This window comes from Brachyistius frenatus, unplaced genomic scaffold, assembly GCF_029030835.1.
Source record: "Brachyistius frenatus isolate BFR_SWC_R1_liver_20210118 unplaced genomic scaffold, ASM2903083v1 Contig_18, whole genome shotgun sequence".
NCBI classification, from domain to species: domain Eukaryota; kingdom Metazoa; phylum Chordata; class Actinopteri; family Embiotocidae; genus Brachyistius; species Brachyistius frenatus.
The window spans coordinates 4502145-4524335 of NW_027210617.1; the positions used below are offsets into that span (position 1 = coordinate 4502145).

A 22191-nucleotide genomic window follows, 5' to 3' on the forward strand; every position below is an offset into this window, starting at 1 on the left:
TCATGTGGTCGAGAGCTGTTGTTAAGCCAGGCTCCACGCGCACTGAAAGGAGAGGGAAAAAAACAAAACCCAAAGAGGGCAAGACAGAAAACTGAGTGTGGAAGAAGAGGAACAGGAAGGGAGAAACTGAGGTGGACAACTTAAGAGGAGAGTTATCTTCTGTCACACCTCTGAGCTGAAGATCTAGTCTACAACCGCACTGAGAAGAGTGGAGGACGAGGATCTCAGTTAATCCTGAAGAAAAACCTCAATCCTCATTGATCATCAGTACGCGAAGATCTCCTGCTGCTGAAGACGTCTCCATCCACTCTGCCGTCCAGACTTGAGTATGCCGTGCCATCCTTGTCACCCCTGTCGCTGATGCAGCATGATCTCCCACTACCCTCTGGCCACGCTCCTGCCCTGGCCTGTGGGTCCGCACCACCACCACCACTACTGCCCCAACCTGGACTGCACTTTACTGCTGGAGGGGGAGGGAGGTGTCTCCCTGCAGAGGTACCAGCCTCGCTCCCCGGAGAGCAGCCCACGGCACTGGGTCAGTACAGTTCACTCAGCGCATGGCAGAATAATTATGTCTCTCAACTCTTGTGTTTATTGAAATCTGTTTTTAATGTCTGGGAAGCACAGGTAGTTCCAGTCTCCCTAAACAATCTGGTAGATGTTGGCCTTCGCACGAGTGGCCTTCCTGTGCCTTCTGTTGTTTGGAGCGTGCAAGTTGTTGCAGGGTTGTTTGGTGTAAGTCGATGTTTGGAAAGTGAAGTAAAAAAAAAAACGTTTTTGGTAGATTGAAGCAATAATAATAATAATAATTTAAAAAAAAATCACTGAAGACATGCTTGGAATTCTAAACATGTAAAGCTATGCAGTGAGGAGCAGCAGTGAGGAGCAGCGATCCAGTGGTGTTTGTTACTCCTCCAAGGTCTGTAGCTTGGATGTGTTTGGTAATTGTGAGAAAGTAGAGGAGTGTGAACTGCAGCTAAAGAATAAATGACAGCAAATCTGTGGCTCTTCTGGACTCAGCAGTTGTGGCCTGGCTGGTCACATGGACAGTTAACAATTACACATGCAGCATCCCAGCAGTTTACTCAACATAAACCAGCAGTGTAATGTAAAGTAAGTGAAGGGCATTTTGAAATCAGTCAGCAATTGACTTGTCATTTATCAAACCATTTTCAGTTTTTTCAGTTCCTCTGTTTGACCTCTACTCAATCAAATTTTATTGCAATAAGTCGACAGTAACCTTTGGTGGCACAGACAGAAGGACAACTCTTGTGAAAGACGGCATTTCTCATTCACTGGAACTACCGCTTATTGCTAAGTGTGTTTGTGTGTGTGTGTGTGTGTGTGTGTGTGTGTGTGTGTGTGTGTGTGTGTGTGTGTGTGTGTGTGTGTGTGTGTGTGTGTGTGTGTGTGTTGCTGACTTGTCAGAGTTCACAGAAAAGGCATTACTCACTGAAACTTCAGAACAGATAATGACTTTGATGAGTGTCAGACAAACACAGAGAATGACCAAAATGTTATTCACTTTACACTTCATGTCACACATTGTTGTTTATTTGTCTCTATTTTATTCATCTGTGAGGTCACTGAGTGTGATTACCAGAAAACAACCTGCAGCGACAGCCTTGTCAAAGTAAAAAATACTTTTGGTGTTTTTAAATGGCACATAGACATTTACTGAGGAGGGAGACTGAGGTCTGAAAACAAGGCTGCTGAAGCATCCTTCAGCAAGGTGATAAAGCCCTACAGGCTCCAGTGCTGAGTGTGCAAAAAGAAAAGTTCCCAAGAAGCATCCATTTAGTACCCCAATACCTCCATGTCATTATTACAAAAATTAACTAATCAAAGTCTATCCATCTGTCCTGGAGAACACCATAGCACGTGTGAAAAAACATTGTAAAAGCCTTTTGTGGCTTCGCTGTAGTAAAAGTTACAAAGTTTGAAAAAAAAAATCTGGGTATGTGGATTTGGAAAGAAATGATTTTAGTAGAGTCAATCCGAGCCGTCAGGAACAGTGCTGCCCTGTAGCGATTTAGTGGTCAAACTATGTTACTTCCAACTTCCACATTCGTCAACTTGTGCACAGATACGGCAAAACTTTGCTGGCGTTGGTGCCCCAGGGTCACCTTCATTCGAATGAATAATGCGTCATCTTGTAATCCAGTATCCAGTTCTTCATGACACATCCGTGCCTTGAGCCCGCTCGCTGCTCATCTCTATTATTGTAGCTGCTGGTAGAGAAACACACCTAAGTCTCTGAATACCCTGTTCGCAGTCGAGTTGCACTGTGGGTAATGTAGGTGTCTGGCTTCGACAAGGAAAAAAAATATGTAGTTCTGCTGAATCCATTTTCATCCTTCTTTCAACTGTCCATCGAGCAGTTTTTTTTTTTTTTAGCAGTGCATTGATGGCTCATTTACAACATGTACATTTCCATGAGGTGATTGTGCACGCTGTGATGCTTGTTTATATGTTTTAAATCTAAGCGTTGAAAGATAATCTTCATTGCCGCCTTTCTGACATCCTGGCTGACGTGTCGCCTCATCGCACTGCACTGTTTCCACCAATTGTTTGAAGGGGTAAGGCGACTGGAAGTTAGCTTACAGATGCTCCCACGGTAAATGCATCGACTCCGCACGCCAGCAGATCATCCTCGTGACTGTTTTTACAGTGTTGACTTCTGATTGCCCTCACAGATGGAATACTGGCAGTAAAGGTGATTATATAGTGAGGTGAATACTTTCCACAAAGTTAAGTAAGAATAAGCAAAACCATTAGCGACGTGACGACCATACATAAACAACTGATCCCTGGGTGATGTTTTTAGCAGCTTCCCAAACTTGTCACGAATCTAGAAAGCACATCCGTTCTTGTGATGTGTTTTCTCCAAGTCTACCAGCTGGCTCAGAGGTTAAGGACTTTGCCTTTACTGCTCTTGGGTATTTCTCAGTCTCCTGTCAGTTTACTTTTTGCTTACTTATATGAGGTTATGAAACCATGCCAGTCATAAATGCAACACCTGGACTGGTTATTTCTCTTTAATCACCCTGCTGTGCAGTCATTAACAGCTGTCAGGTCCACAGTTCAGGTCAGAGACGAGGGACAAGTGCTGAAGTGTCACTCATTATCAGTAGTCCACTGAGGACAATGAGACTCCCATACGGACACAGATGGTAGTTCACACGGGTGGAGGGACAGATTGATTGACAGAAAGATGGATAAGTGATGATAACAGTTCACAAAAAAGCTGCATCTTTTAAATGTAATAATTCAGACATTGGAGAATTTGTGACAAGAAATAAAGGACGTTACGGGCTTTTGATCCTACTTGCACAGAATTGTGTGTCCACAACTGCACAGATCTCAGTGGTTTATCACAGTACATCTTACTGCTTCTTTAAATTTGAAGTCTGTAATGTTCTTTTGTACTTTCCTCTCCCTGTCAGTAATAGGACAATGTAATTCAACTGCAGGCTCATCAATACAACCTCCAGCAGAGGAACTATTAGCCGCTCCCTCACACCCGCTGTCTCACAAGCAGTTCAATAACCTCAGCAGGACACCTACTGGAAATGCAGAAGTGACTTTTTACATGAAAATCCGGGACAAAGGAGACGGAGAATTTCGATGATGGTGTGTTTTCCATTGAAAGAAAGCGAGAAAGCTGAGTTAGCACTCCTCCTTCCTCTTTCTCGTCTTATTGAACAGAGAAGTGCACGTTTCATGCTGATGCTCTGTGACGTCTCGGTATTTCCATTCAGAGATTTTGGACTCTTGCTTGTCATGTGTTTTGATGACTTGACAACGATTTCAACAGTTCAGTGATTCACTCATCTGGATGGAACTAGTTTTTAGAGCTTTTGACCTATTTTTTTCTGAGTTTATACGAAACAAAGCTGTATAGGTTCCGGTAATACAACCCCAACTTTGTGACACATTTTACAGTTACTAGTTTACATGAGTTTACTGGCTGACCACCAAACAAAGGAAATCGAGAGAAATTGCTTTCTTGATTAACCCCGGTAAGGACTGACAATACAAAGCACATGTGTGAGGGCAGTACTGAACTTAAGTCCATTCATGTCTGTCCTTTCTTTTGTCTCATATTGCACTATTCACAAACTCCCAGACTTCTGTTTTCTTCATAATCCAGGTCTCTATCCCCTTTTTATTCATTCAACCACTTAAGATGGTGTTTATGCTCTTGGTTGACCCTCTGCGTTTCAAGTTGTCTAGTCGCCTGTGGCACTGCAGAGGTTCGTATTGTGATCTTGGGCCTAATTAGGTCACATAATGGGACTGGTGTGAAAAGTCAATATGGCAGGCTTTGTCCCTGTCACCCAAATGTCTATCCCACAGCAAAACACCACAGGAGCAGCTCGCTCAACTGGAGCAGAAACTCATCACACCATATGGCAATGGGAGTCTGCTAGTGGTAGTGGTGTGTGTGTGTGGGGGTGTGTGTGTATGCGCGTGCGTGCGTGCAAGGTGGCCCACACACACGTACTAAACTCTCTATTCCTTTTCCCACTCAGGCCAGGCATGCAGCATTAGCCAGGACGCATGACTAGGATCAAGCTCGCATTGTGTGTGTGTGTGTGTGTGTGTGTGTGTGTGTGTGTGTGTGTGTGTGTGTGTGTGTGTGTGTGTGTGTGTGTGTGTGTGTGTGTGTGTGTGTGTGGCATTAGTGTGTAAAGCTGGGGTTTGCTGGTGTCCAGTTATTATTATGAGTGGTCAACACTCACACAGTCTTGATATCAGCAGATTATTAACAATAATAACTCTGCAGAGGTCACAAACTATGATAAACAACGAAATATACAAACTTTTGCGCAGGAAATATGTCCTGTATTTGTTTGTTTGTATTTTTATGTGTATTTTAACTTTGCACAGTGTCTGTAGTGCTCCTACTGTGTGGGTTCTGGCTGTGTAAATATCGTACACTTTGCTTGGCGTTATGGCAACGGCAGTGCTGTTAATGCATGTTTTTGTGTTACACTCCATCTATTGCCTGTTTTTTTGGTAGCAGCTCCATGAGTGTGTTTTTTTGCGCACCTCACTTACGCAGTTTCATTTCCTACAAACGCACATGCTTCACACTTTGATTTAACAGTAACAGTAACAACACGGCAGACGGCAGCATAGTATCGCTCAGATTTAAGATAAGCACCAGAAATGCATGAAATAAAAAGCTGAAATAGCGTGATGGTGGAAAAAAAGTATGACTTTGCACATTCTGATTTGATGAACTTGCAAGGCTTCTGTGTAGTTTTTGTAGTTTTCCGATTGGTTTCAGTTTCTGGCGAGGCATCAGTTGTCACCAGTGTGTTTCGAGCTTGATGGATGGTGTGTGTTGTTTTTGTTGCATATGTGACGACTTGAGGGTAGCATGAATTTGCTGGGCAACAGATGGTCCTGCTCTCATTAGCCAGGGGGGTCAGACAGACAACCTAGCCAGTCCAGACCGATTCATTCAAGGCTTAGTGGGGTTTAGATCTCAGGGGGTTAGGTTTGGGGCCACACAGGGGGGGAGGGCATGCTGGGACTTCTCTAGTTTATCATAACTCTTCTAAATGTAGAGACACCTGAAATCACCTTAACAACCAGCATAGCATCTCAGTCATCATTGCTCTAGAGTGGATTAGCTCTGCTTTATTGCAATGGTCCAACTGACCCCAGTAAAAAAGATATAGAGGCTGTTAGAGCTGAAAAATCATGTCTGTTCCCAAGTTTCAAATAGCCAAAACATGACTGGGTAGCACTGGCGATAACAAAACACCTGGACTCAGCAACACTTTTCCTTGAAGACTCTATTACTTTGGTTTGAATGTGTAGTGTTGAGGAGGAGGAGGAGAAGCAGAAGGACGAAGAGGAGGAGGAGGAGGGGTCTCTTGTCTGCAGCTTTACTGGAAAACGGATGATGTCACCCATCCAGAGAGAGAGAGAGAGAGAGAGCTCCAGGCAGGACAATAGATCTGAGGGGAGCAGAGACATGACATAAGAGAAGAGGGAGAGAGGCAGGCGGAGCTTTAATGGGACTCTTTGAACAAAAGGTTCAGTTGACCAAAGAAGAGACAGAAAGAGCATAAGAAAATGCAGCTGTGTGTCTTTATGAGAGATGACCATCTGTATTTACCAGATCCACAAACTCTGTCACCTCATATAAACATGACCACTCACTGAGTGCACTGTAGCTGCTCCACTGCTCTCAAAGGATCCATTTAGGCTACTTTAATTCTCTCATTTGTAGGTTATATCAAGTGATAGCGGACCCTTCCACCATAAATCCAACCCTTGCTGTTTTTCTGCTCTGCCCTGCTCTGACTGAAACCTCTGCTGACTCTGGATAAACACAGCGGCTTATGAACTCTGCCCTCTACTGGGAAGCATGCTTTGGAAACACAAACCAACCACACACAAACATACAGCGAAAGGCAAGTGCGATACGAACATGTATCTCCAAGCACTCAGTCACATGTGACATAAATAATAAGATAATAAGAGATGATGAACAGATTGAGACATTTGGTCCAGATATGGCACCAGGAAGGATTTTTTTAAATTTTACACCATAACCTTTGCACCACTCACAGATGATACTCCTCTCCCTGGACGAAATGTTGAATCTCCTCTTCCCTGTTGAATTGTTTCCAGCAGAGAGGAAAAGCAGCATGTCTCTTTCCGGTCTGACATGACAAAATGACTTTTTCTCTGGGCACCAGTGCAAGATGGTCCAGTTGCATCACGCTTGTCTTTCCGCCAGTATGGATCTTCTCAGTTTCTGACTGTGCTGTGAACTCTCCCCCATCTGTCTCAGTCTCTCCCTCTCACAGCAGAGATAATGTGCTTTCAAGTTAATCTCAACAGTGTTCTACACTTTCTCTGATACATGACCTCCTTATCTCGAATGTAAACACAGAGACATTACTCATGCAACCCAAGATCCTCCCAATTATTATTCTCATGAGTGTCTGAGGTTCAGTTCTCCTAGTTATTTGGTCTCTCCTCTCCTCTCCTCTCCTCTCCTCTCCTCTCCTCTCCTCTCCTCTCCTCTCCTCTCCTCTCCTCTCCTCTCCTCTCCTCTCCTCTCCTCTCCTCTCCTCTCCTCTCCTCTCCTCTCCTCTCCTCTCCTCTCCTCTCCTCTCCTCCTCATTGGTCTACTTTTATGACTGTGCTTCAGGCCGGAGAGGCTCCTCAGCCAGTCAGGTATGAGGACAGCAGCCTCGCTGGAGTCAGGAGGCTGGAGGCAGGAAGTGGGAGATTTCCTGGAATGTGCGTTTTTTTCCCCCACTGTGGTGCAATAACAGTGCGAGCAGCGCTCCTCCTGTTTTTGTCCCCTTTCTGTCTGTACTGTAGCTCACTGTTCGGACTGTGGAACAGAGAGAATAGAGTACTTAGGAAGCTCCATAATGGAAGGAAGCCATTATAAGAAAAATGGTCTGGTCAAGGGCTTGCCTAAGTGTAATTACGTCATTAGTCTTGCAGTAGGAAGGAATACTTGAAATTAAGATTGGCCTGTATTACAGTGCAGGAGTACCATGTGCAATATTTGACAGGTTTTCAAACAAAAGCAACATGTTGAACCTTGACATTTAGGCTACAGGACAGGAAATTTAGATTTTCTGATTTCTGGAGAGATGTGCCAGGTAAAGTTACATTTATAAGAGCTGTGTACTTTGAATCACAAATGTGAAGATGTGACAGATGGAACGTTTTCAGATTCTGGTACTTTCCGTTTGACACTACTTACTTTATACTTTTACTCATTGCATTTCAAATGGAAATATTAAAGTTTTGCTCAGGTGCATTTATTTGACAGCTACAAGTTACTTTAAAGATGACTGTATTGAAACATATTAAATTTGATGCATTTTACACAAAGCAGTATATAAACGATTTAAAAGTACCATCATTTTGACCAGCTATATTTTTAAATTGCTGCTCATGTGTTAATGAATCAAAGATGAGGTGTTGCCCATGGAATAACAACATTTATGCTGGATTAAACTAATTGTTTAATTAAACAATTGTTAATTGTTTTAATAAGGAACTTTGAAGGAGCTGGTAGATGGATTTTGTTAATTTTTGGAAGTTGTTTATTGCCATTCCAGTCCTTGTACTAAGCTGGTCCAACTCTTGACAACAAAGCAAATAAGTGTGTTTCCCAAAATGTCAAACTGCTGGTTTAACTTGGATTGACATGGACTCCAATATAGCTCTGGTATTTACTAAATTTTGGCTTGTAAATCTTCTGTAGGACTTTAAACTAGAGCAAGCCCTTTGTTATTGGAGCATACAGTACTTTAATGGGTCCAGTGCACCTGAGAGTAAGAGAATAAATCTCCTTTTGATCCTGAGCTGAAAGATGTGCATATTCCTCTGCTCATCCATCAGACAGAGCAGCAGCTATCCCATTTGTCCGACGTCTTGTTTGCACTAAGTTATGACATCACTCTTACTGTGAGACCAACACTCTGATCCCCCGGGGCTGAGTTGGAGGTCGTATGGGGTCGCAACCTTCCCACTGCCCCTCTGGGCTTCCCAGAGTTCCGAAGACCCAAGTGGACACCGGGGCAGCTAGGCCTGGGAACTGGACCCCCGCCAGACGTGCAACATGATGAGGAGTCAGCAGAAAGAAAACCTGTCCTGTATGATTACCACACATGGAGAAATTTGGAGATGAAGGCTTCCCTGGCCTCTTTGTGCCCTTTAAGCAAAATTGGTAGGGGGTAATGATGCCAAAAAAGTGGACACCCTGTGTGTGTGTGCGTATATCTGTGATGCTGACTGTGCTGTGTGACAGCCAGTGACGCTGAGTGTGACGTTTGGGTTACGTGTTGGTGCTATGGGAGCCAGAGAAGTGGGCAGGAGATCATGTATTACACACAGGATTGAAAAGGGGGCCACAGCAGGTCTAATACCTCTCCCACTCAATCAGATGACAATAAGCATCATACGATTCCCACTGTCTCCTTCTGGCAGCCCTTCTAAGTATGGATCAGTAGTTTGGCCTTTTGTCAGTGAACTAAATGGACATGTAAATGTATGAGCCACTGCTTGCTCACATTTGATATGTTTACGGTACAAAAAGACCCCTCACAAAGTCTACGGCTGATTCACATCTTCCCGTTTATTCACACAAGTGGGCTGTTTGAGTACGTGTGCCGGCACATTCACAGTGGAACAGTGTTGCCCATTCTCACACACTCAGCCCATTCTCCTCTGCAGTTACTGACAATGCACAGTGCTGGTGACGGCATCTACAACCTTCCTTGTATTGTCCCACACAGGGACCGTGAGGCCGCAGCTGCTTCACACACAAGACCGCCACAGTCTGTCATTTATATAACATTTGTATGTTAATGTCCTTTATAATAATCAACATATATGACATTACCACTGATGTATATAAATAGAATGGTAAACTGAAGCCATCAAACTTAATGACCGTTAAAAGAAGATTATAGTCAACACTAATCTACACAACCTGCTCAGCATGCAGCTGGTGAACATAGTAGCTGCATGGGGAGTTGATGGAGACCAAAACGGAGCTAAAAGAAGAGTAAATGTTGGACCTCAGCATTCATCAGGTGTCCACAAACACTCCAAGTGATTGACAATGTTGCTCAGAAATGGCTGCATGTTTAAATTAACTGTTTGTTCACAAGTTTGACACATAAGGGGATAATGTTTTCTTCACAATTTTTTCCCCACTGCTTCCAAGTGAGCAAAAAAAAAAAAGGTTATTTCAGGTTTACATGCTAATAAAATAGAATGCTATATGCTATTAAGCTATTTTGCTTAAGACAAAGCGGGTATAGATAATGGATGGATATAAAAGCCTGTGATTACTAAAGGAAAAGTGTCAGGGAAAACTATAGCTATTTGTATGGTCTGTCATGATAGCATAGGTTTGGAAAACCCTCAGAAAACTCCAAAACAGTCAAAACATTCCTCTCTTATATTTTTACATAAAATTGTTAAGAATAACATGCATATTATTAGAATTGAATCCATTTTATTTTGCTTTTGTTATACCAAAGTGTTGAACTAAACAGAAAAAAAATTAAAACAGCAGCAACAAGATTACAGTTAAATAAAGGAGTGAAAGGCTTAAAATGTCCAATTTATTTATTCAAATAAGCATTGTTTTAAGCACAAAACACAAATGAACCCCTATAAACTGCAAACCTCTATAAACAAATTCTAAACATCTTGAAATTTATTAAAAAGTACATTTTTTGTGACTGTCGGAGGGAAGAAATGTTTCCACTGAATTGGTGTATTGCGCAAATATAATTCACAACTGCGTCTGTGTGCGGATATTGTTGTCAGTCTGATAGACAAAAAAAAAAGAGGAGGAGGAGTTTAAATAGAACTGTTTGTGAGTGCAAGTAGGAGGAGTTGGGTCATTCAGTAGAAGAGGGGAGAGCCCGCTGACAGACAGAGGAGGTGGATTTGGAGTTTGGAGAGAGGCGAACTAAAGTGTGTTTGTGTATAGTGAAGGAGGAGAAATTTTTGTATCTGGGATTTTTTTGTTTCTTCAAGAACACATCTTCTTCTTTCCTTGTCGGATTATTCCCGAGCTCTGATGCTGTCCCCGGATCATGAAAGAAACGCTCACCATGAAGTTTGCCTGGAAAACTAAAATGGTAAAAAGAAAAAGAAAAACCTGGCGTGGCTTTCCATCCTGTGCTCTGTTGTTTGTGGTTTTAAAAAACGGGGGGGAGGGGGGGGTGGTTTGGTCATAGAGGGAACGAGGGAGAGGGGGGGGGTGTTTGGAGGCTTGGGAAAGTAGCGGATAACGGGGGAAAGAGGAGGAGGGGAATAGCGGGGGAGTAGTTAAACACTGAGTTCCAATTGTTTTTGTAGGCATTAAATCCAGTTTAACCTACATAGCTGGTGCGTAAAGATGTCGCGCAAAGTTTGGAAAACGTGTAGATTATTTAAAAAAAAATCTCCTGCCGATCTAGCCACAATATGACGTCGATCTGTTAGCTTTCCTCTCCCTGATGATGATGGATACGAAAACTTTTGTCTGGGGTCCGCAGTGGAACAGAGAGGGAACAATTGGCGAGTCCACGGGGCCATCACGGTCTCTCCGCGGGTCCCAGCTGTGTTCAGGCGAGGAAAGCACAACAGCGCCAAAAAAAAAGAACTGTTGTTGTTATCTTGAGGGTATTGTTTCCACACACAGCTGATCTCAGATTTAAGCAGAAATAGGGCACCACTTGTCTCTGTGCTCTCTGTCTCTGTGCTCTCCCTAGTGTCCTCCCTGTGCACTGTTTGAGCATCTTAAGCATCCAAAGGAGTAAACAACCTCCTCATCTCCTGTTTACACCTCACCCACTGTCACTTCATGTTATGTTCCCTCTGTAAACTCACCCCTATCTGCCCTGTGTTTTGTCTGATAGGCCTGTATACCCTCTATGGTGAATGGAAATATCACTTTTGCTTGCTTTGGTTTACATTTTCATGCAAACTTGTGGAAATGTATGGCATTATAAGGCCCGAAATCTGATGCATCAAAAGAACATAGTTTGTCTTTCTTTCTTTTTTTTTTTTTTTTTTTTTTCAAAAAAACCCTGCTCTGAAAAACATCTCTAGCTCTGTGGCTTACAAAAAGCAGGCTGGGTGTGCAGACTGTGAACTCAGCAGCCCAGGCCCGGTCAGCACAGACCTCCTGCTATTGTTTTGGGAGTGTGCGGACTGCATGACTCATGCACTGATGTATTTATCTGTCTCTGTGCCAGCCAGCAGGGCAGCAGGCAGCAGCCAAAGAAAGAGAGACATGTTGCGGGTGGTAAGACAACATGCAAGAAGGGCAGCATGGGATGGGCATGCAGACATGTTTCATACAAATGGCAGCCTTTGACATGCTTGCTGGTTTCATCTGTCCCAGACAGTTCAAATCCTTTTTACTCCTCCTCTCCCTTTCTTTTTCTTCCTACCTTTGTCTCTTTTTTGTTTTGGGACTTTCTTTTCATTTCTGCATCACATGTTTCTGTTCAAACCCAAACAAGGCCCAGTCATGGTTGAGTGCCACCAGCGTCCAAGACTGACCATTGAGCCTGTTAATGGTGACTTTGACCCCTGATCTCCTTTCTGGCGGGCCCCTCTGTTTTGGGGACTTTGCCATTGAACTGTGCAAAAGAAAGTGGGGACAAGTGAGAGTAATCTTGGCTGCTGTTGCCTCTCTCTCTGTGTGTGTGTGTGTGTGTGTGTGTGTGTGTGTGTGTGTGTGTGTGTGTGTGTGTGTGTGTGTGTGTGTGTGTGTGTGTGTGTGTGTGTGTGTGTGTGTATACACGTGTGAGGACTTGGCCATCATACTGCATGCGTGGTATTTATATTTGGCCAGCCCTTCTCTTGTTAACTGTCTCCCTGCCTCAGTTTTTGTCTCCATATGTTGATGTCTCAGCAGATCTCAGCCTCTGTTTGCTCTCTCTCTCTCTCTCTCTCTGAGCAGGAGTTTTGTATTTTGTTTTCACTCTGCTCTCTCTGTTTGTTTATTCACCCTGCTGTTTGGAAGTGATTTACAACCAGAGACAGACACAGCGCATATCAGTCCATGGCTGCAAGATGAACACAAATCCATTTGGTTTTACAAGTTGATTTAAATGTGGTTTTGCTCCTGTGGCACAGATTTGTAATCCCGCAATTAGACAAACACACAGACATATTAACAGAGACAAAAACAAAAAGTGATGCAAATATTACTGCGTAGGTGTTTATTCAAGAGACTTTCTGGCTCTTATCAACAGATCCCAGAAAACAGTCCTTCTCTGACTTCAGCTCAGGACAGGCAGGGACATGGTGAAAGAGATGGATAGGGAATAAAAGAGGGAGTAAAGAAGGGAGGGAGGGAAGGAGGCCTGGCAGGCTGCAGAGTTGGGGGTTGGGGAGTTGGTCATTCTTGATGTTTTACTGCATTTCAGTCCTTTTTTTTTTTGGTATTCTCTAGTTGTGTTTTTTTTTCCACATTCCTGCTTCTGCTTTCCTCAGATAGAGTTCTAAAAGTTATTTCCTATTTTGTTAAACTATTGAAACTTGTGGAAGTCAGCTCTTCAGCCTGCAGCTATTTACAGGAACTCCTGGAGGTTTCTAATACTTTCCCCTCTCACTCTCTTCCCTCAGAGCTCGGTGCAGGACTGGGGGGAGGAAGTCGAGGAAGGAGCCATCTACAATGTGACACTCAAGAGGGTTCAGATTCAGCAGGCGGCCAACAAGGGAGCGAGATGGCTCGGGGTGAGTGAGGTGATGAGGCTTCTTCCAGAGGAGACAGTGATGCTGGAAGCAGAGAATACTCTTGAAATCCTGACGCTTTTTCCACTTTCTCAGCCTGTTGAAAAGATCCCCAGATTCTGCATTGGATTTTTATCATGTGCAGATGATTTACAAAAAGCTGCGTGCTGTGTGCAGACTGCTGAGTTTTAAAAACACTAAAACCTCATCTCTATTGTCTGAAGCAGCTTGTCTTTCAGTTTGTCTCTGCATTGTGCTCCACTCTTATTGTTCTAACATTCGTGCTGTAAAGCTCCCAGTTTAGACAACACCTTTTTAGTTGCCTGCTGAAAACCCAACAGTTTCACCAGACCTGGACTGTTTAGCCAAAGCATGTGATTTCCTGACTTTCCTCAGCTGCCAACAAAACTGCTCGTTCCCCTGTACAGTGTTTTACAAAATGCTAGTATGACAGAAAAAAAAAAAAAAAAGAGAGAAAGGAGTATTAAAGGCTTTTCCTTGAGTTGTGCATTTTTTGCTCTTTCCTCCACTGGGCTGTTTATATCAACATAATAAGACGTTAGACAGGGTATTATTATACAGGCACAGAAGGGCCAATTAGGGGCATTAACCTTAGTTTCTCTTGTGCCTTTTCTCAGGAAAAATTAGGGGACTTTCCTTTGGTTATATGAAAAATCCGGATCTTGTGTTGTGTTGTAAGCTTGTCTTTGGAGTTGACACGGGGGATGGGAACTGGCACACAAAGAAGAAACAGATAACAGCTCTCGGGCTATAAGGCTGTACTGATGTATTGACAGAGGCATAAGCTGCCAACTGTATTAGAGCTAATTAAAACAATGTGGGTATTTTGTACAGTGCTGGCTATTGACTAGAGTAAAATAGAGAGAACTCCCTGTTGAGACGTGAGTATATTTACCATAAACAAGTCAATTGTGAGTGAACAAAAGCAGCTACAATCAGTGCAGTTGTGGGCCTACACTCGCGTATTGTTTACGGTACAATGTGTAGTTAGCGGATTTGGTTGCAAAGTCTGTGTTTTTTTTTAAAATATTTTTTTAATTTAGTGTTGTGACTTGTGGCGTTGAGGCCTGTGTGTGACTGTGCAGCGGGTCACCTCACGGAGATAAATAATCCGACTTCTTGACGCTGTTATCAGAGGGGAGTGGTGGGAGAAGTTGGCTCCGGTGCTGTCCTCCTCTGTCTGGAGAGGGACGGTGGAGGAGGGGCCTCGCTGTGATTAAAAGCAGATTGGAGCGTTTCCTGTTGCAGCGTGCTAACCTCACCAAGGTCTCTCTCTCTCTCTCTCTCTCTCTCTCTCTGCATGCCTCTGCCACCTCTTCTACTACCCCCCCCTCCCATCCCCTCCCCCCCACCCCCCCGCTGCTTTTTTTTTATTATTCCGTTTCCCCGTAGACACAATAGTCGGACACATCTGGAGATATTAGGATTAAATATAGGTCACGATTGTCGTTACCGTTTCCTCTTTCCCTTCATCTTTTGTTGCTTTCCTTTTATTCAGAGTTTAAAGCTTAACTATGCTCATCTTAATCCATCTCGTCCATCCATTCCCTTACAAATGACAAATAAAGCAGTCTGAAGTGTCACAATTTGGATATGAAACGCATAAAGGCCCCCAAAAAAGAAAAAGCAAAAGGCGGCGGATCCAGTTCACTCCGGTACAACAACGGTGTAAAGAACGTGTTTGTGTACGTGTTTTAGGCGGAGGGCGATCGCCTGCCTCCCGGCCACACGGTGAGCCAGCTGGAGACCTGCAAAATCCGGAGTATCCGCGCCGGAACACTGGAGCGCCTGGTGGAGACATTATTGACGGCATTCGGAGACAACGACCTCACCTACACCTCCATCTTCCTCTCCACCTACAGAGCCTTCGCCGGCACACAGACTGTACTGCAGCTACTGCTAGACAGGTATTCTGAACATAATCCATATATCAAAAAAAAAAAAAAAAAAGGAAACGATGCATTGACTACAAGTTGTAGTGATTTAAAATGCTTTTTTTTTTTTTTTTTTTTTTTTCCTTGTTTTCTGTGGCAGCTATGGAAGTGTGGAGGAAAATGAGCAAGACAGATGCCAAAGATCTGAAACCAATGGAGCCATCAGAAGGTGAGATACAGTTTTCTATGTACATTACTATCAGTTCCATATGGACAGAGGCGTTACTTTCAGCAGTATTGCTGACTTACCACATCTGTCCATCGATCCACGCCAGCGCTCTGCTCTCAAATGTTCCCCGCTGTCTTCACAGTGCCCTGGCTTCAATCCTGCGCGCCTGGCTCGACCAGTGTCCTGAGGACTTCCAGGAGCCTCCGGACTACCCCTGTCTGCACAGGCTGATGGAGTACCTGCGCAAAGCCCTGCCCGGTTCAGAGGCTATTAGACGGGCGGAGTGTCTGCTGGAGCAGCTGCAGGGTCAGGCCAGCATGGACGACACCGATGGTATCTTTTTTTATTTTACTTTTTTTTTAACAGGCATTTAAGATTTTCTCCTCAGTTTTTACTTCAATTTACACAAATGGTTTTTTTTTTTTTTTTTTTACCTCAAATGTCAACTTTAAATCAATTGTGTTTTCTTGGTTTCAGTTGGTTTTCACGGCAACAGTTCTTTCTGCCTCGGGGAAGAAGAGGAAGTGGAGATTGAGGTCCAGGAGGACTTCTTATCGTTCGATGCCGACCTCGTGGCCGAGCAGCTGACCTTCATGGATGCAGTAAGCGGAGGGAAAGGAGATGGACGCAGGCTACACGGGTTACGTCCTTGTGAAGTCTCCTCGGTGTGGTCATACTGATGTCATCCTGTTTTTGTGTGTTCCAGCTGCTGTTTAAAAAGGTTGTACCCCACCACTGCCTCGGCTCAATCTGGTCTCAGAGGGATAAGAAGCACAACAAGCACAGCGCTCCCACCATCCGTGCCACCATCACTCAGTTCAATGCTGTTGCGGCCTGCGTGGTCAACACGGTGCTGAAGCACAGACAGATCAGGCCGCATGTCCGAGCGCGGGTCATCCAGCGCTGGATAGAAATCGCTCAGGTCCGTAAAAAAATACAGGCTCACACATGAATTAAGACATTAAATCTTTCAGAATGTGAGCAAAGGTGTGACTGCCGCTGTGTTAATTTTCCTCCAACAGGAGTGTCGAATACGCAAAAACTTCTCGTCTCTGCGGGCCATTGTGTCAGCGCTCCAGTCCAATCCTCTGTACAGACTGAAAAGAGTGTGGGCCTGTGTGCACAAGTAAGCCTCCAATCTCTCAGCTATGCAGATAATCTCAGCTGGTTTTGATAGAAGAATCAGCCTTTTTGCGGAATTCAACGAGATCTCGTTACTGCTTATTTTGCACGTGTATTTTTTCTGCTGCTGTGTCCAAACCCATTAGCTGACATGAGTCTGTGTTTGCTGCAGGGACAGCATGCAGACGTTTGAGGAGCTCTCGGACATTTTCTCAGACCACAACAACTACCTGACCAGCAGAGAGCTACTCATGAGGGTGAGTTTGTTGTTGTTTACTTAATATCTGATGGAATTTATGAATGAGCATTTAGTATCCTGTGTAAAAATCTCAGTTTAAAAGTGTGTAGCTTTTAGTCTGACAGGCTTCAGACTCATCTGGAAATCCTGAAAACGTTCCTTCATTGGCCGAGTTAGAATCTCGAGGACCAAAGCTATTTTTTGTTTGCCCTACAGGAAGGCACTTCAAAGTTTGCCAGTCTGGAGAGTTGTGCCAAGGAGCACCAGAAACGCACTCACAAGCGACTGCAGCTGCAGAAGGAAATGGTGAGACAAACACTGGCAGATTGAGAGCTGCAGAAACAAATGCCAGACAAATGGATCTTTTCAAATGCAGCTAAAATGGAGCTTTATAATTTTAAACAACGCATTCCTCCCAAGCAGTGTGCTGTAAAGTGAATTCGAATCTCTCCAGGATGATGAAGCCACATGCTTAGCTTTGTTTACTCAACGTGCTGTAAAGCCGCCTTGCAATCTGTGACGACCACACTGTAAATACATATCTGATTTTACTGTAACATCTCGGTGAATCACATAACTGTTTCTCCACAGGGAGCAATGCAAGGAACGATACCGTACCTGGGGACTTTTCTAACTGACCTGACCATGTTGGATACAGCCCTGCCTGATCTAATCGAGGTAAAAGAAAATCTAGCACCTGTGAGTGTGTTTTGCACTCGAGTGTGTGTTTCGATATTTGAGAGCATGTGTCTGCGAGTTTGCACAGCTCTGCAAGATCTGAGCATCTGTCTGTGCAACCGGTGTCAGAAAGTGGGGCGTGAGTTTCCATGAGTGAGTGAGGAATTTTGTCGGTCCATTTTTGGAGTGGTCCACCTAATGCTGTTTGTCTAAGCGGCCACTGGTATGTGATGTCCCGGGCCTGACAGCGTACTCTTTGTGTCCTCCGCAGGGTGGTCTGATCAACTTTGAGAAGAGACGCAGGGTGAGTGAGCCTCCAGTCGGCCTCCTCTGACACAATTACACCGTGACATATTCACACGAGGAGCCTCAGATGACGTTTGAAGTGAAACATATCTAACATGGGTAACTTTCTGGGTTTCTGCAGGAGTTTGAGGTGATCGCTCAGATCAAGCTTCTCCAGTCGGCCTGTAACAGCTACTGTCTGACCGCAGACCCGGCTTTCCTCCGCTGGTTTAAGGGTCAGCCTCAGCTCAGTGAGGAGGAAAGGTACTATCGCTTTAATGCTTTAATACATTCTTTTTTTTTTTTGATTGCACCGTTATCCATTAGATAACAATCAAATTAGTGCACGAGTCATGGTCTGTTGGATCTATTGTTCACACACAAAAACACAAGAGAAGCTTTCTCTCCCTGCTGATCTCATGTCATGTCTTTACTCCCTACTGATCTATTGTGCTTATTGTTTTTGTTCAGCAAGCTCTCTCTTCTCCTTCACTGACTTCTCTGTCCTTCTCCCTTACTGAGAATACAGCCTCTAAAGCCAATGATCACAGGATTTGGTCATGTTTTATGATGAAAGTTTACTATTAATGCGTTCTCTTGCAGCTACGCCTTGTCTTGTGAGATTGAAGTTTTTGGCGACAGCAGCCCGACTTCACCCAAACCTCGAAAAAGCATGGTGAAGAGACTCAGCCTGTGAGTACACCCAGAAAAGAGACTTAACGGAATCAAAAGGAGGAGGGATGCCTGTTTAAAGTCCGAATTTATTCTAGAATGCATTTCTTGGGCTCACACATGCCACATTGAAGATGTTAGGCTGTCATATTCATGCTCTACGCTGCTGAGACCTCTTCATTTTATTATCTAACAACTCCCTTCCTCCTCTGTCCAGGCTGTTTCTTGGAACAGACAGTAACGCAGCCAGTTCTCCAGTCAGAGAGACGCCACGCTCGCCTCCTACTGGCAGCTCAGGGGAGAGCATGGACTCAGTCAGCGTGTCCTCCAGTGACTCCAGCAGCCCTTCAGAAAGCGAGGCACTCGCCACCCCCACTCACAACTCAGACTCCCAGCAAAACAAGGTGTGTTACTGCACAAATAAAAAAAAAATATTAGTATTATTAAAAAGATATATATATATTTTTGAGGGGAGGACAGCCTATCAAAATATCCAAACCCTATCGCAGCTTTTCCAAATACCAAATCTATTTCTGAACTCATCCCCCCCCAATTACTTTTTGTACAGCCCCTCAAAAATCTCCCGTCTCCTTTGATACAAAGTTTTATAGGAAATACAATTTAATTTATTGTTCCCTATCTCGTTTAAGCCTTTCAGGTGTCACTTTGTTTCAGTACTTTGCCAAATAACCGCAGTAGATTATAAAAGGTGCTGTGTATTGTTGCATGAAAATGATTCAATTATGGTTGTGTGCATATTTTCGTGACTTTTTTTTTTTTTTTTTGCTTCCACAGCTATCAGAATCATCCTCCTGTACTTCACTCCACTCTATGGACACCAGCTCATCGACAGCCAGTGTCTCCATAACTCCCGCATCTCCTTCCCTCCCTGGGCCCCAGTGCACCCACAGACGCTCCATCTCCCTCACACCCATGTCTCCCAGCTCCCCGAGTCAAACCCCAGCCTACAACACCCAGGCCCAGGACGCCTGCATCATCAGAGTCAGTCTGGAGCATGGCAACGGGAATCTGTACAAGAGCATACTGGTGAGTGAATATATCTGTATGAGGGAGGCTGCATGTTGACCTTTTTACAAAATTCATGATAAACCCTATATGACCTAAACCTGTCTGTTCTCGAAATAGTTGACCAATCAAGACAAAACCCCGGTTGTAATTTCTCGGGCCATGGCGAAGCACAACCTGGAGGTGGAGCCAGAGGACGGATACGAGCTGGTGCAGGTCATCTCCGAGGAGAGAGGTAAAACATGCTTCTGCTTTCAAATGGACTTCATTTTTTTCCCCCATGTTGGGTTCATATATCCTCTCAGGTGATCGTTTTCTATGGATGCATGCAGGCCCCTAGTTGAATATACGCTCCCTGATTCCAATGGTATATTTCAGCACAGTATCACACCAAATAATACAGTCAAATTTACAGTAACAACATTAAGCGGACGTTGTTGCAGCAATTATTAAATAAAAATCCATTTGTAGTTGCAATTAATGCATTTTAAGTTTTCGACTGATCAGCTGCTTTTAAACTTCATGACGCACAATGATCACATCACTAACAGCAGGCCTCTAACTTCTCTTTGTTTTTTTTTATTTTAGAACTGGTGATTCCAGACAATGCCAACGTTTTTTACGCCATGAACACCTCAGCTAACTTTGACTTCCTACTGCGGGTGCGAGGCTCAGCGGGTCGGCCGGTGCAGCTGCGCAGCCGGTGTAGTTCCACGCTCCCTCGTACCCAGCACCGCTCGAGCCTCTCGCTTAGACTCAGCAAAGTCACGCTGTGACCCTGGACCGTGGCGACCCAGCAGTCTGCCCTTCCACCACTAACCCGGGGTAACACGGGCCTTTGATGACGGATGGATGGATGGACGGATGGATGGATGGATGGATGGATGGATGGATGGATAGATAGATGCATGAGGAGCTTTTAGACGGAGCAGCTGGATCCCAATGACTCTTTGACTCTTATCGTACCAGTCGGGTTTCATCCCGAACTGTGCCATCACCTGCCCGGCCTTAACACGGAGCATGGATGTGTGGTGTGACTGCTGTGCCAGTGGGACTAAACTATTGACTAGTGATGCCTGTGACGGAGTGAACCAGCGACCCCAAGTGGCCTCCACTCTTTACAACAGATTTTTGCACATGATGTGGGAGCAGCCAAAGTCCTGACCTCCAACAGTATTCTGATATTGAATGAACTCCTCTTTGTCCTGTGACGTGTGTGTAGCTGAAGTTGTACTTTTTCTCCTCACAGAGGAGTGGTGAATGCAGAAAGAGAAGGTGGCTGGTGGAGTAGAAGGAGAAGCGGACTCGGTGTCCAGTCCTGTTGCCTTTTTATTAACGAATGAATGGACCTCTAACAGTATTCCGAATGATATTAACTGATTGACAGGAGCTGTGATGTCATTGTACCCCTGGTCAGCCGTGTCTGACTCGTGCACAGTGTGCACAGGGTGCACAGGGTATGCGCCCCTCTCATATTGTGAGCTGTGTGACGAATGCAGTGTTTATGTGCATTCTGATTGGTTCCCGTACTTGGTTTTATCAAGTCCTCGGCAAATATTGAAATGGCCTTACCTGCCCTGTCATTAGGTTGTAGAGACGCTGTTTGTGCTGCTTTCTAAACCAGAGAGATGTTAACTTTTCAGCTTCACATTCTCAGAGCTGGAAGAAAAGAACAGAGAAGACGAGTGAAGAGTCTCTGAAATAGAAATCATCACTGAAAGTGTCTCAGACTGATGCATATTTGTACCTCTTTGCCCTTCATTATATGAACTATAGAGTTGCACTTGTCAGTTGGTAGGAGATGCCAATGGGATGTGAATACGGAAGAGTGAATTACTCTTCGCTAAAAGAATTACTATTTTTTGTTTGTAATGTTGCTTTTTATATGTTTATATGTAACAATTCAGGCCAGAAACGTCGACCAGACTGAAGAGTGATAAAAGACTTTTAACAGAACTGTTAATGAATTCACAGAGTGTTATAAAAAGAAAAGCCAGGACCAGATTTGACTGTGATACGTTTGGATGGACACTTCATTTCATTCCACACACAAAAGCCAAACACCTCTTCACGCGGTAAACTCCCATCTCATCAACACACTCCTCATTTCCAAAAACCATCACACTCTCGCGGATACAACACCTTTCGCACGGCGGCAGATAAAACATTCACAGAGTCGTGGTTGTACCATTAGTCTAATCTGTTCATGTTCCTTCGTTAATATTACTTTCCCCCTGGGTTCACTTTTGGACTGTGTTAATGTCCCAGTCACGTTTCTCCATGCAGCACTCGACTTTAAAATGTTGTCAGTAAATCGCCCTCAGTTCCTGTTCTCCACTGCCAAAGACTCCTACTCTACCTGAATAAATAAATTATTATCATTATTAAGATGTATTGTCTTTTTGTGTTTTCATTCCCTCCAATCTTTGCCCAACACTCTGTAACTTTGAGATTTTAAAGTGCCTCTGTAAGCAGCTCTTCGTCCTGTTTTTTTTTTTTTTTTTACCCTTGTGCCGTGATGGACAACATGCTCGGCACCATCACGGCTGACATTGTCAATAAAAGGACCAGAGGTTGTTCTGGACGGAGCCCAAGTTATTTTGCTGAGTGGAAGACGTTTCTGCTGACTAGAATGCAGCACTCCTGACCTTCCTTTCCTGAAACTGGGTTTGCTGCACTGGTCAAACATATTTCCAGGAATTCAAAGACAAAAAAAAAAAAAGAAGGATCTTTTGACATTTACGGGATTTAATTCAAAAACCCTAAAACAGACGTGGCTAACAATTTCTTTGACAAAATCTTTT

The 22191-nt window shown here is 44.1% G+C and overlaps 1 protein-coding gene across 2 annotated transcripts; it reads left to right on the top strand.

The window, feature by feature from the left end:
• Positions 1-21779, top strand: rgl1 (ral guanine nucleotide dissociation stimulator-like 1). Of its 2 annotated transcripts, none has more exons than XM_069694997.1 (18): positions 1-535; positions 13135-13245; positions 14962-15170; positions 15298-15366; positions 15509-15699; positions 15844-15968; positions 16073-16288; positions 16389-16492; positions 16661-16745; positions 16943-17032; positions 17318-17404; positions 17676-17708; positions 17832-17953; positions 18293-18382; positions 18579-18765; positions 19157-19408; positions 19508-19622; positions 19976-21779. In XM_069694997.1, exons 1-18 carry the CDS (start codon positions 368-370, stop codon positions 20161-20163), a joined length of 2442 nt encoding a protein of 813 aa, XP_069551098.1. In that variant the 5' UTR covers positions 1-367; the 3' UTR covers positions 20164-21779. The 2 variants fall into 2 exon arrangements, with proteins under 2 accessions (XP_069551098.1, XP_069551097.1); XM_069694996.1 differs by lacking the exon at positions 1-535 and adding an exon at positions 10292-10652.
• Positions 21780-22191: the final 412 nt, after the last annotated feature.